At 25.7% G+C, this 15294-nt stretch overlaps 1 protein-coding gene across 1 annotated transcript; it reads right to left on the bottom strand.

The window, feature by feature from the left end:
- Positions 1-7282: 7282 nt before the first annotated feature.
- LOC135140274 (probable ATP-dependent RNA helicase DDX23) lies at positions 7283-13802 on the bottom strand. The gene is made up of 21 exons (XM_064070767.1): positions 13752-13802; positions 11657-11768; positions 11462-11607; positions 10993-11113; positions 10444-10565; positions 10329-10382; positions 10213-10270; positions 10104-10159; positions 9910-10031; positions 9779-9856; positions 9649-9712; positions 9483-9553; positions 9346-9427; positions 9046-9083; positions 8890-8989; positions 8733-8814; positions 8542-8647; positions 8391-8434; positions 7841-7971; positions 7441-7563; positions 7283-7383 (listed from the first exon to the last, which is right to left on the bottom strand). Exons 1-21 carry the CDS (start codon positions 13783-13785, stop codon positions 7283-7285), a joined length of 1845 nt encoding a protein of 614 aa, XP_063926837.1. The 5' UTR covers positions 13786-13802.
- Positions 13803-15294: the final 1492 nt, after the last annotated feature.

The following is a 15294-nucleotide window of genomic DNA, read 5'->3' on the forward strand; positions in this document are numbered from 1 at the left end:
CCTTCAACCAAAAAAACAATTTAAGAAAGCTAGCAAAAAAGTTTTATTTTGAAATGGAGTAGTTAACAACCTTGATTGTGCTCACACTAAACTAATACCTAGGGAACACCAAAATTATTTTTAGGGAAGGGTTCTATACCATTGTTGGCTCTCTACGTAACATTTTACGGTAGTAATAGCCCTTATATTTCTTAAGTAATGAATTTACTAAGTAGGTTTTTAATGGCAGCAATCACGAGCACAGGTTTCTTTTTAACGGACAAAAAGATATGAAAAATGAGATAACCATTCCTGCTATTGCTATGCTTCATAAACAAATAACCTTGGAAATCCAACTACCATGGGACATTTAATTAACTTGAATGGAGCTTAAATACAAAAAAAAAATTGAAACTTTTTAGAACAATGCCCTTAAGACTTCATCTGAGGCTGAGTATGTATCACTACATTGTTAGGTGTTAGTGTATAGCCGTGTATAACTCGGCGGTTTTTTAATTTTATTAATCCTCCTCTTTATAACTTCTGTGGGTTTTTATTATATATATAGTGGAGGGTTGCAACTACTTATTTATATAAAACTTTAAATTTTGATATTAATGATGCCATGTATATTGTATTGACGCACTCTTTCAACTTTTTGTTAAGAATGTTTTGCAACCCTTAGGATGGTATAATTAGACACCTAGAAACTAATATATATTTTTGTAGCATTTACAATTACAATTAAAGCCACATCTATAATAATTACGTAGTAAATAACCTTATTTGTAGTCTTTCGTTAAATTCTACCTTAATCTAGTGGTCATTAATAGGCAACTGTACATTGCAATACAACTGAATTATTTGAATAATTTTTGTAATGTGGGTATAGAAGATGGATATACTAGAGTAAACTCTAAAACTTTAAGATTTAAAAGATCCTCTTTTGCTTTTAAGTTGACTCGCAGTTATAATTTTTTGTAACATTAAAAAAGGAAAGGTAGTAACGACATATTTCTTAGCAGTGCTTACAAAAAATTGCGAAAAAGCGACAATTCAGATAATAAATTAACTAGTCAATCTTTTGTAAATATTTATAAGCATAAAAAATGTTACTTTGTCAGAGAATGTAACAAGAAAATAAAATTTATTGAGCATTAAAATTTTTAGAATAAATTCAATTTACAAAATACATGTTTATAATGAGATAAGCTACTTAGAAACAAAATCGTCCATTCTAAAGGGCTAACGGCCAAGCAAAGTTATTTTTTACACCTAGAGGGGAATTATACATAAGCAATAGATGCTTCTTTCCTAACGTTTTAAAAATAGTCGATATTTAAATATAGAATTGCCTTCTTACTAGAAAGCTATACCTAAAATAAAGCAAAATACTACTGTTCATAATGGGGAACGCTTCCCAGTCCATCATATTAAATAAATTACTTACATTGTTCACATAATGAAAACTTTTTTAAACATTAAAAAAAGTTTAAAACCCAACTATAAAAATGCCTAAATATGTTTCTGAATGTAGCTTATAATATTATGCAAAATTAAATTGTTAGGGAAAAAGGAGGGAGTTTTGCACCATATAGGAACGCAGTAGTTAAACCTATAAGAGTGGCTTTTAAGGCTTCAGCTAATGACATTTCACTTAAGTATCCACAATTAAAATTTGTTGGAAATTCTGTAAGCTAGAAGTTATCTAATGAGATAGTTTGTGTCATAAACACCACCCATTAATTTCTAAGTTAATTGATGAGATAGTAAACGCTTTAACGTAAAACGACGAATATTTTGGGAAAGTTCTAAAAGGTAAAAGTTCGGGTGAAAACACTCTTTTCCACAAGTGAAATTTTGGGTGCAAAAGCTTTTCACAAATTTGTCATTAATAATGATTCTGGAAATTGGAGCCTTAACATTTTATTTAAATCAAGAAAAAACTCCACTTGTATACTACAGAGAATAAGAATTGGCAAAGGCTCATTTTTTTTCAGTTCCCTCCGCTCTGCTGAAGGTAGAGTCAACTAATATCTCTTAAATAAGAAATAGCTACTGGCATCACTGTTAGTAGTGAACATGGACGAATGCCCCCTTTAATTTAACAAGTTCTACGCTAAATTTTTGCATTATAAAAATACTCGCAGGGTCATTCAGCTAAGAAATGGATGGGTTATACTTCTTATTACTTAAAGCTGTGTACCAGGTGCTTTTAGTATGTTCTGTTAGCAAGCGATTAAGTTGTCCCAAATAATTATTAATATTATTCATTGCTTTTACGTGTTCCGGAACCGCTGGTATAATAAAGATACATAAAGCATCAGAACTTATTAGCAAAATGTATAGTTACATCAGTGCTTGTGTCTTAGCATTTGGACTCCTTGAAATTTGGTGCACTTTGCGAGGGCGCATTATTGTGTTATTTACTAGTACTATATATATATAAGCGGCGCACCCCTGAAAACCTTAAATGGTACAACTTCCCACCAACAACTTCAGTTGATTTATAGTATTTAAAATACTTAGCATAATTGATCAATGAGTGATCCACAATCTTGGTAAAGATTCTTTCATACTCTTCCGCACTTGAACTAAAAAGTCGAAAAAGTTCTAAATCGCTTAATAAGTTATTAATAGGAAGGATATTTCGCCTTTAATGCAAAGAGGCAAACCCATTTTCTTGAAAAATGTAATGATTTACATCTACTTTATAAGTAGGCGTTTGTAATAAGATTCTCTTTTCTTCAATAACGAGCTTTTCTTTAAATATGCTTATTGGCAAAGGAAAACCGGTACTAAGAAAAATTCTGGGATAACGTTGCTTTGCATTGGGGGTATTAATAATGAATGAAGATCGGCTTGGGTAAGGTTACAATATTGGAAAACACTGTATAAATTTGGGTAACCGGTTTAATAAACTGTAATCAATTATTCTTAGGCATAATAGAGTCTTCGGCTTTTACTAAAAAGTTAGCGGTGACTTCTTGGCAACTCATGAATATAAATCTTCGGTCATCAACAATTAGAAATTCATCAAAAGCCTTTTTATAGACTTTAAGAAGAGCAAAAAAATAATCAGGAACTTCTCCTGTAAAAACAAAATTAAATACTATAAGTCCGCCATTCTTATCAAATTCTACTGAAAAAAAGGCCTAGCACCCTTACAAAAATATATAAACTTGTGATTTACGCCATCCCAGTCAATCTCTAACAAGCAAAAAGCTAAATTTTTAACTATCGTTCCATCGAATAAAATTTATCTCTTCTGCGTAAATAACGAAAATGTATTTCGCTTCAATGGCGTTAATGTTCTCATTATATTGGACTACAATATTTTCTTCCAACACGCACTTTGCTTTTTGTAACAAAGACATTAAAATTCCAAAAGGGGTCCCTATAGATGACAAATGAAAACAATTAAACAAACATAATGCAAATTAAATTTTAACGAAACTATGCTTTATTGCTTACCAAAGCCAAAAAAAAGGAATAATGAAAAATGCTGCCAAATAAATCGTTTTAAATAAATCTAAACAATTCCGCAGAAGTGTACAGATGAAATGTTAGCTACTTAAAGTACTTTGACATGAGTGGAAAATTCACAACCCCAATTGAATCTACTGTCTTTTGAGTTACTATTCATATAAGTTAATATTAATTAATCTCCCAAATATTGAAAATTTTCTGAGTAAATATATTTATTTTTAGCTTACATTAACTAAAATGTTTTGTTTCCTTCATATTTTAACGCTAATATAAATGTTTTATTAGCATAAGTTCTATAACCGCTTGTACATTGTCAAGAGGATTTAAGTCAACAAAAAAAATTATTATCCTAAGTCTAAAAACAAAGCATTAAAATTCAACATAAAGAAATGATTACGTTACTAAGTTGATATAAAATTTTGATAAACTTATAAACTTTTTTTTACAGTCCATCCACTTTCAGTAAATTATTGTTAACCTTTTTAATCCATGATAATTAGTAGTTTAATTAGTTTCTAGAGCTTATAAAAGTATTTACCAGTCTATTATTATATAAAACAACTTTTATGACTTAAGAAATTAGTTACAGTCGTAATCATTCTATCCTGTCAAGAGTAGTTATGTTAGACTTATGTTACCCACAGAACGTTATAAGTTAGTGTCCCGTTTCTTAAATTTATATACAATGGCCAAAACTTCACATGCTAGAGTAATGCTTGAACGTAGGCCTCGTTACCAAGGAGTTCAAAAAAAAAAAACACGACTATTGAGAAAATTTAATTAACTTAACTCATTAAAAGGTGAATAAATACACAGGTATAAGTAGGAGCCCAAAAGATTTTTTAAAAAAACTCATTTTTAATAAGACTCTTCATAAGTAGTAAAGAATATCTATTCAATTGTAGCTTATTTAATTAAATTGTATAATTTTATGTTAATAACACCTACTTGCAATTGCCTGACTTACTGAATCTACCACTCTTATTTGTGTATAATCTGTTTTTACTATATTTACTAGAAGTACTTTGCTTAATTACTTAGTATATTAAAAAAATTAAAGGAATTTTTTATTATATATGTGTATATATATTTCTGTTTTACTTTTTCATATGAATTCTTATATTCTTTTGAAATTATACTTTTTATATATAAGAGACAATCTTAATAAAATAGCAAACTCATACAAGCGGGACAACCTGAAAAAACTTATAGCCTATAGTAAAAGCAAAAGTCAATATACATTTTGCTCAATAATCTAATTCTTTAATGGACGTCATTAGTTTGAGATTTGATGCCAGGAGTTCCACTAACACGTACTAAATTAAACTTCTTTCAACAACGTTAAAACAAACTTAACAAAACTTAAGAATTCTTTCATACTGTTAAAAATGGGTGGATCTCGCTCAAAAGTTTTGCGGTGACTGCTTTAGAATTCACACCATGGCGACGAAAAAGCTGATAGAGAGTATAAGTGTTTTTTGCTATATATAAGAAAATAATATGCGTAAAACTGGAATGTCGCTTTTACCATTTCAAAGAGGACAATGAAATTGGTAAGACAATAGTTTAGACGATAAATGCGCAAAAAGTAATGGGTCTGAGGTTGACATGAACGGATTCCGAAGGAGACGTAACACCAGTAATGCTAACGACAATTGTATCTCGACATAATTAATTTCATATATTTTTTATCACACATTTGCACGCTAATATGCTAAAGAGAACCCTGCAAAGTAAGAAAGAAATATTATAATATAATTTCAAAGCAACCTAATGTTGACGGGAGTATTTTATCATAGTGCACCAAGGACAATATCGAAAATTATGACCAAAATGATAATTATTAAAACTTTAAGCAGTAAAATTTACCGTTTCAAATATGTGGTTAATATATTTGTACATTTACACAGTAGAAAGGGGGGCACGATTAAGCTAAGCATGTGAGCTTTTATAAACCTAACTTTTTATGTACTATATATCTCAACTAGTATATACCAAAATTTGTTATTTTTAGCTAATTTTGTAATTACCTTAAGTTGTAATCTTAGATCCATCACACAAATGTAGATTTTTACTACTAAATTTGGAAGTTATAAATTGTGAATTTTTAATCTGTCATGCCACTCCTTTAATAATGGCATCTTATCATTATGAAAAATTATTGATACGGAAACATTTTCCCTTCATTTTTTTATATTATTCGCTACTACTTTATTATTGTTTTAATAGCAAAGAATTAACTAGAACTCACCGGGACATTTTACTTTAGCGAAGAGGAGCTATTAAATGCAGTGGTAGGTTTTACATAGATTAAATTATATTTACGTGAACGCGAATGAAATGAATAAACAGCAGCTTAACATCTAAGGTTTAATCGCAACTGATTTTAAGATCCGTCTATTTTTAAAGGGAAAAATCATCTATACGATACTTCTATGTTTTACGTTTATATTTTATTAAGCCCCGAATATGTGTTAAGATGGAGAAAAAGTTTGAAACAAGAAACCAATTTTATAAGCTAAAGCACAATATCTTACAATATTATATAAAATATTTTATTCATCTTGAGATCTATTTACTATATATATATATAGTTAGATCATAAGTTCTGTTTAAAAATTTTAATTTTTCATACGATCTAAGTAATCGTTGAAAACAAAGGTAGGTAGGTTATTTATTTTTCTGGTTGTTAAATAATAATTAAGTGGAATAAAAGTGGTGTTGCCGTAGTTGCTTTACACAGGAGCGGAATTTCAGCAACAACGACCTTTAAATTATTAATAAAGTGGAAAAATCTGTGGGAAGTGAGGTTTAAGGGTTAGGTTGGATTATAGAAGTTACAATGAAGACTGTTTTCTCCTTTCCCTTTACTCTCTCTATTTGTTTTATTAAAAAAATCGAACTTTTTACTCTACGTACGCTTTCAGTACCTTCTCTCCATTGTACTTTATTTAAAAAGTTAAAAACTTTGATGTGATAACAGCTTTGAACAGTCTATTGTAAAACTATATATAATAGTAAAAAACGTAGGCAGTAGCTGTAAATTGCATTGAAGATAATAAATAGAAATTGATTTAAAAAGTAAATGTTTCAATAAAAATTTACTGACTTCAAAATAAAGCCCCAAGACAAAGTTACGAAAATTATGGAGTTTTTAAATTAAAAAAAATGTACATAAATAGGGGCTAAAGCTTTAATAACAAAGCGCCATCACTTCGATCAATTTAACGTTAAGAAACTAAATTAAAAGCAAGCAAAGAACGCAAAGAGCTCTCAATTTTTGCAATTTTTCTTGCTCTTTTGCTAAATAATAATATATTTTAATAAGACAGGGGGGAATATCGATCTTTTTCGGTGGAATAGTCGAATTGCAGTTAAACTTGCGTATTTAAGAATTACTTAGACTCTGTACTTTTTAAAACAGAATTTTTAATTTTAAATTAATTGTAGACTTAAGATAATAAATATTTTATAATGGAAACGTCTAACAAATAAGATTATTAATTTTTTGTTCTAAAATACACATAAATTTCTAAAAAAAAAAAGGTAATAAAATGTAGTTATATAAAAGAATTCTTAAAGCTTATTGACGAATCCACCACTTCTTCTAATATCGTTGGTTAGAAGTCAGTGCCTTTACTATAACTATGCACCAAAAAGTTTTTCTTTACAGCGGCCTGAAGAGGTTTGCAGAGCGAAATTTTTAAGTTACTGAACAAACTAAATTATTATTAATAATAATCTTTATTGGAGATAAAAGAAGTAAAATCCTAAAAGCTTGACACTGAAAGCGGAAGGAAATTTACAAATCTTTCTAAGCAAAAATAGTTTCTTCTCTCTTCCTTTTATTAACAATCGTTCCAGGTTTGTATAAGGCATCGGGATGATTGGCGAGTTCCGGAGGGCATACGCTGGCTAAAAGATTTCAAGAGCAAAAGTTATGATAATGATAATAATAATAATAGTAATCACCTTCTGATTTCAGAATCGCCTGCTTCAAGTCGTACAAAACATCTTTATCGGCTGTAGTCAGAAAAGTTAGAGCAACTCCAGATTTTCCTGCGCGTCCTGTTCGTCCGATGCGGTGCGTATAGTCTAATAATTATAATAATAATAATATTAATAACAATAATAATAATCATAATAACCATAATAATAATAATAATAATTGCAAGAGCGGGAGATTTACTAATTGTCGTTAATTCTTTAAAAGAAAGAGTTTATAAAAAATTAATGTTGCTTTTTTTATAAACAATAAAAAAAATAAAAAGTTTTATAAATAACCAATAAAAAAATATTAAAAGCATGAAAAAAGATACCAAAATTATTTTATTTAAAAAAAAATACGTAATAAATACATTCATAAAAAAACCTTCAATAGTTTTGGCCATGTCGTAGTTAATGACCAATGAGACATCTTGAATGTCAATTCCGCGTCCAGCGACGTCAGTGGCCACTAAAATGTCTTTCACACCCGTTTTTAGTAATTCCAAAGCATGCTGTCTACAAATCAAATCAACATTAAAAAATGCGCCAATCACTTCATCATATAAAATAGAATGCACAAATAGTAAACGCCTATTAAAAAAGGAAACTCAAGAAAATTACTTTTAACCAATAAACGCGCTTCTTACACAAAATTGCAAATTAAAATGACTGTAAACGTTGGATACAAAAACCTTTTAAGAAATGCTAATAATTAAAAAACATGTCATTCATCCACCAATATAAGCCCTTTTTTTGGTTGTACAGCGCGAAATAACAAAGGGTAAAACTTTATATAAAGTTATCATAAAGTTAAATACAATATTTCAATGCTTAGTTGAAAACAATTGTATAATAATAATAATAATAATAATAATAATAATAATAATAGTAATAATAATAGTAATAACAATAATAATAATAATAACAATAATAACCTTTGTTCTTGGGACTTCCCGCCGTGTAAAGTAATTGCTTTATACTAAATTCATGGAGCAAATATTAGTATCAAGTTTATAAACAGAGCAATAATAGACTCGAACCAAACCAATCAAAGAGAAGAAATAAAAATAAGAGCCAATAATTTACCCCAGCCTGATCAAGTGTCTTTAATAAATAATCGCAAGTCTTCTTTTGGTTGGCAAATACGATAACTGGAGGCTCGCACTCCGGAAGTATTTCAAGTAGTTTACTTCTATCAATAATAATAATAATAATAATAATAATAATAATAATAATAATAATAATAATAATAATAATAATAATAATAATAATAATGCCTTTTATCAAGTTCACTAATAAACATAACTTGCTGTTCAACACTTTCCACGGCGGATCCGGCGGTTCCAATAATAACAGTGGCTGTGCAGGAAACATAAAGGAACCAGTAAAATGGTTTATGTATATCCAATAGGAACAATTATAAAAAGAAACTACCGGGTTTGCGCATGTAGCTCTGCGCTAACCTTTCGACGGCGGGAGGCATCGTTGCGGTAAACATTACCGTTTGGCGGTATTTTTTGGTAGATTTCGTATTCTATAAGGTATAATAATGATAATGACAACAATAGTAATAATTATAATAATAACAACCTGCGCAAGGACATCGGGATTTTCAGCGTCATCGTTATCTTTTATAATAATAATAGTAATAATCATAATCATAATAATCATAATAATCATAATAATAATAATAGTAGTAATAATAATAATAGTGATAATAATAGTAATAATCATAATAATAATAATAGTGATAATAATAGTTATAATAATAATAATAATAATAATAATAATAATAATAATAATAATAATAATAATAATAATAATAATAATATAATAATAATAATAATAATAATAATAATAATAATAATAATAATAATAATAATAAAACACCAGGTTTTAAGTTTGAAGCAGGCATAAAGTCTAAAATAGCTTTAACGTCAGGCTCAAAGCCCATATCAATCATTCTATCTGCCTATAATAATAATAATAGTAATAATAATTATAAAAGTAATAATAATAACAATTACTTCGTCCATAACAACGTACGTGCATCTATTTAAAACGACATACCTCTGCTCCAACACATCCTTAAGTCGACCTTTAATAATAATAATAATAATAAAAATATTATAGTCATAACTGGCGACTAAAACTGACAACAAATCAGAAGTACTACGAAACAATAAAGGACACCTGGCGTGGCAATGACGATTTCTACGCCCAATCGCAACTGAAATGCCTGCTCTTCTCTAGAAAGCTGACAAAAAATTGAGAAATCACAATGTGTTGATTGTGAATCAATTAAATTCTTTTTTATAATTACTCCGCCAATGATAGATACTGTTTTCATTCCTAATGGACGGGAAAACTTTTGACACTCCTCGTCGATTTGCTGCGCCAGCTAAAAAAAAATGTGACTAGTAATAATGATATCTTCAATAAAAATAATAAGACTTCGCGGGTCGGGGCCATAATAATGGACCACGGGCCGTCCGCCGGAGCGATCCTTTCTTCCCTTGGAAGATTGGTGATCCACACTAACATGGGAATCAAAAATGCCGCCGTTTTACCGCTTCCTATTAAAAAACAAGAACTTTAACCAATTCACGTACAATACAAAAAAGTGCACCAATCAAAGCGTTTTTTACCCGTTTGTGCGATACCCAGTACATCTCGATTTAAAAGTCCAATGGGAATCGCTTGTCTTTATCAAAAAAATACCACAGTGTGCCAATGAACGAGTAGTATTATAGCTACCTCTGAATGGGCGTTGGCTCTCTGTACCCCAAACTATCAATGATCTTGGCAATTTTTTCTGGATGTGCCAAAGTCTGAGCAATCGGACAGCCAATAATAGTATTACAAATAATCACCAGAAAGCCCTTCACATTCCTTCCAAGAACGGATAGGATGTGGAATCCGGCCACCTAAATAGGTATAAACCAATGAGACACGTCAATGAGGTGAAAATAATTAGTTATTGGACACCCTTTGTAGAAATGTTGAAGTCTTCTTTGAAAATACGCCAATCACGCTCCGTCATTTCATCAAGAGCTTTTTCCGACCAATGACGTTCATCAAGTTTACGCTTGGCCATTTTATCCTGCTCCCTAATTCGATAGTTAGAAAAAATTTAGATGAGACGGATCATCTCCCAATCAAAAATGTGCCTCAGTAACATTTTTGAATTTTAATATAAAGTAATAAAAATTATGCATTTCATATCCACCAATAACATATAATATAACAAGCCAATCAAATGGCCCAAAACTAAAGCAATTAGAGCGCAAATCACAATAATAAAAGGTTTTAATTGTCATCAATCTTATAACAGTCAATAAAAAAATTTAAATCACCAATAATAAAAGGGAATTCATTAGTCATCAATCTAAATAAGAGCCAAAATATAAATAAAAAACCCAGCTATATATTGGTAGCAAAACAAAGCACTACCAATATATGTGAAATGCTACCAAATAAGAGTACACTGGCGTAAGTAACCAATAAAATAAAGAAAAGATAATGAATAGTGGCAACTTTATTTCTCTTTCTGCCTTAAAAAAGAGGCACTCTTCGTTTCTTCTATTCTGCAAATAATTGGAGTAAAACTTATCGGCTAATTTTTTCTGCTCATTCACTTCTAGACCAGCAATGTGCCCTAATATAGTGATAATCCATAATTATTTCAATAAATATAGAATATTAATAAAAAATATATAAAAAAGTAAAGAAACAAATATATAAAGAAATATATAACTAAATATATTTCTTTATATATATAAAAAAATAATAAAAAATTAAATGATATATATATAAATAAATAAACAGAAAAAAAATAACGAAAAGTAGAGGCGCTAAAACTAATGCGAAATAAAAAAGAAACCAATAAACTTGAAAAAAATAATCACTCAAATTTCAATTTTATTATAATTATTATCATTTTTATTAGTAAATATCACTACAATCATTATTAATTCTTATTCTTATCATTAATACTTAAAAGAACCTCGGCCAAAGAGAAGAATATTATGCTTTTCTTTATATAGAGTATTATAATCCACGCTGGTATCTTCAGCCAAATCCCAATCAAAAACGAACTTTTTATCATTCATTCTTCTGATTTTTCTTTGTTTTTTAGGAGCTCCCAAATATCTACTAAAAATAATAATAATAATAACAATAAAGGCAGCCAATCACTAGCCTTTCTTTAATAGCCTTTATTTCCTGTTCTTTTGATTTTTCTTCGATTCGTTGCTTCGTTCTTTCTTCTCTTTCCTGCCGCTGCTGTTCGCGATCTGCATAACTTTCATGCCCTTCATTATTATAAATAAAACGTTTCGTAAAAAATTAAATAGTAAAAAAAATATAAAACTTAAAATAACGTTTTATAGGAAATAAAAAAATATATATTAACTATAAATAAAAATTTATAATAAAAATATATATTAAATATTAATAACAAGTTATTACAATTATAAACAGCACAGTTACCTTAAATATTATACTACAATATTATTACTAAAAAACAACTTTTCGTATTACTAGCTAAATAGACTTTTTTCATTAGTATTTTTATATTTTTCTAAATATTATTATAATTCTTATTATAATATAAAGCAATTAATATAAAATTTTTAAATAAATATCATAATTATTGTTATAAAAAAACATTTCTCTTAAAGATATTTTCTTATTAACACAAATATTATGATTACCAAAATAACATATTTTCTGATATTTTTCTAATAATAATATTATTATTATTATACAAAATTTTTTTTCTTAATGCTTCATAGTATTATTATTATGTACATGTAAAACTTTTTTTTTAATACTTTTTAATAGAAATAAAATTATTATAATATAGTTATTCTATGCACTTATTTTTAATAGCAATAGTAATATAATAGTTTTACTTTACTGTTTCCATTTATTAATAAAAAAATATATTATAAAAAAAATATCACAGTTTCTTTATTTCCTTTATAATTTTTACTTATTATTATATTTTGAAATATAAATATTAAACTTATTATATATTACTATTATTATAAACTTAATAATTTTTCAATATAACTTTATTAGTAGAATAAAAAATTTTACTTATTACCATTTTAATATTTTTTTACTATTATTCATTATTAACGGTTATAATAAAGTTTTTTATTTATTTTTGTTCCGAATTTCTTATAAATAGCCCAACTTTTTAGGTTCCGTTATTTATTATTTTTATTGTAAAAATTGTTCTAAATTTATTTACTTATTATTATTGCTATAATAAAAAATGATTTCTTAAATATATATTTTACACATGCTACTATTATTATAATTAACAAAATAATAAAAAAGGATTATTTATTATTTTTATTATTATTATTAAAAGTTTTACTAAACTAATTTATTCCTTATTATTATTGTGAAAGGAAAAAAAATAGTATTAACTGAATATTATGATTATTTACATTAATTTCTTTTTAAATATAATAATAATTTTATAAGAAAATAATATTTTTTCTATAAAAGTTTTTAATTTATTAGTAGCAAGCAAACTTTTAATTTATTATGGTTAATATAAAAGTTTTTTTAAAAGTTATTTATTTTTAATAGTTGTTATAAAATGATTTTTATCTTATTATAATGTTTTTTGAATATATAAATATTTGTATATTTTTATTTATTATTATAATTAGTATAATGACTTTTCTAAAAGTTTTCCTTAATTTTTTTTGGTATTAGTCTTTATTATTATTATTATTGCTATGAAAAAAGTTTTTCTTTATTATTTTTTAATATTATTTTATTCTTTTATTATTATAATAAAAGTTTTTATTTAATAGTAACAAGCAAAAGTTTATATATTTTTACTTCATATTAATTTTTTTATAGACCATTTATTTATTTATTTATTAAAATATTAATAAAATAACTTTTCTATAAAATTTCATTTAATATTATAATTGTTATAATAAAAAAGTTTTTTTTCTTTAATTTATTTTTAATAATTATTAATAAAATAATAACTTCTTATTATTATTATAATAAAAAAAGTAGTTTCCCTATAAAATAAGTTTGCTTACTTATTATTTTTAAAAACCAAGTTTTTTTATCATTTATTTTTACTTATTATTTTATAAATATTTTTATTAATTGTAATTATTTTTAAGTATAATATTTTTCTAAAATATATTTTAACTAAATTATTATATTTATTTGTTATCATTATTCTAACAATTATATACGCAAAGAAGAAAGTTATTATTATTAATAATAATATTATTTTTCTAAGCAGAGCAGACCTCTTCCGCGGCTGTGATTTTCCACACGTTCCATTAATTCCTTAAAATGTTTGAGCCTATAAAAAAAAAAATTTCAATTTCATATAAACCAATAAAAACACATTCACAAAATCAAGGCAAGGATTGGACAGCTTACGCTAAATGGAAACACTATTGGCTAATACAAGAAAAAATTCAGGATTGGCCGATGAAAAAAATAAAAAAACTTTATAAAGTGTTTGAAGCAAAATTAAATTTAAAGAGTTTTATTTACGCATTATTCTTTATAAAATTTATGAAACCTATTTCATAAGTAAAATAAAGTAAAAAAGTAATAAATTTATAAAATAAATTTATAAAAGTAAAATAATTAAATTAAATTTAAATCAAAAAAAGTTAAAGTACTAAATTATAAATTCAACTTTACAAAACAAAATTAAAATTATAATTTAAAGTAAAAATATATTTCATTTAAAAAATTGGTTGATAAAAAATTAAGGGGGCAAAACGTATAAATTAAATTAAATTTTTTTAATAATTAAAAAAATTAAGTAAAAAAAGTAAAAACTTATTCAAAACAAAGTTAAAAAATTAAAAAAATTTCGTTTTAAAAAAATTATATTAATCTTCACCAAGTTATACACAATAAATAAATCTTGACAAAAAATTTTTAAGTAAATTAGAAAATAAAATTGAAAATTTGGTTTTATATTAATTTATTAAGCATATTATTTAGCTTAAATTCACGAATTACTTTTAAAAGTTTAAATTTACTTAAAATTAAGTAAAGAAATAAGCTTATTCAAAATAATAATAAAAAGAAAATTTGTTTCGTTGTAAAGAGTAACGAAAATAATATCATCTTCCCAAAATTATAGACAAACTTTCCTTTAATTAAATAATTAAATGAAATGAAATTATAGAATCAAAATCTACTCGAATTATGTATAAAAAAAGAAAATAATACTTTATATAAATTCCTTAGCTTTTTCCAAAAATAAAATAAATTAAAAAACTGAATAAAAAAATAAAAGAAAGATCTCAAATTCATTTTATTAATATTATAAAAAATAAAAAATAAAATTTTAATAATTATTTATTTTTTAATTCCAAATTAATAGTAACTAATAAAAAATTAAAAAATAAATTTTAAATAAATCATTTTTTAAGGATGATTTTTTCAATAAAAATTTGCATTTAAATTCTTTTTGTCTTAAAAAAATTATAAGTAAATTTCAACAAAAATTTTACAAAAATACAAACCCAATTAATTATTTATTAATTTGAATAAAAATTTATATTTTTTTTTAAGCTGCAATACTTTAAATTTTAATAATAAATTAATAAAACTACAAAATCCATAAATACTTATAACAAATTATTCCGATTTAAAAAATTTAGCTAAAAATTAAAAATCAAATAAAATTAAGACTTTTTTAAAATTTAAATAAAATTATAATTCATTGAAATTGAAACATAAATTAAATTAAATAAATATTTTATATTAAAAGTTTTTATAATTAGATTTATTTTTTAAGCTCAACTATTATAAATATATCTTTTC

The sequence above is a fragment of the Zophobas morio genome, unplaced genomic scaffold (genome assembly GCF_036711695.1).
Source record: "Zophobas morio isolate AGI-343-1 ecotype UQ-CSIRO unplaced genomic scaffold, CSIRO_AGI_Zmor_V1 ptg000039l, whole genome shotgun sequence".
In the NCBI taxonomy this organism is placed as follows: Eukaryota; Metazoa; Arthropoda; class Insecta; order Coleoptera; family Tenebrionidae; genus Zophobas; species Zophobas morio.

Excerpts from the sequence above, each read along its gene's own strand:
- LOC135140274 (XM_064070767.1), bottom strand. The coding sequence starts at position 13,785 with ATGGAACGTGTGGAAAATCACAGCCGCGGAAGAG. Across the intron at positions 7,972-8,390 it reads GGGAAGTCCCAAGAACAAAG|ACAGCATGCTTTGGAATTAC; the intron begins GTTATTATTGTT and ends TTTGATTTGTAG. Across the intron at positions 7,564-7,840 it reads CATGGCCAAAACTATTGAAG|ACTATACGCACCGCATCGGA; the intron begins GTTTTTTTATGA and ends TATAATTATTAG.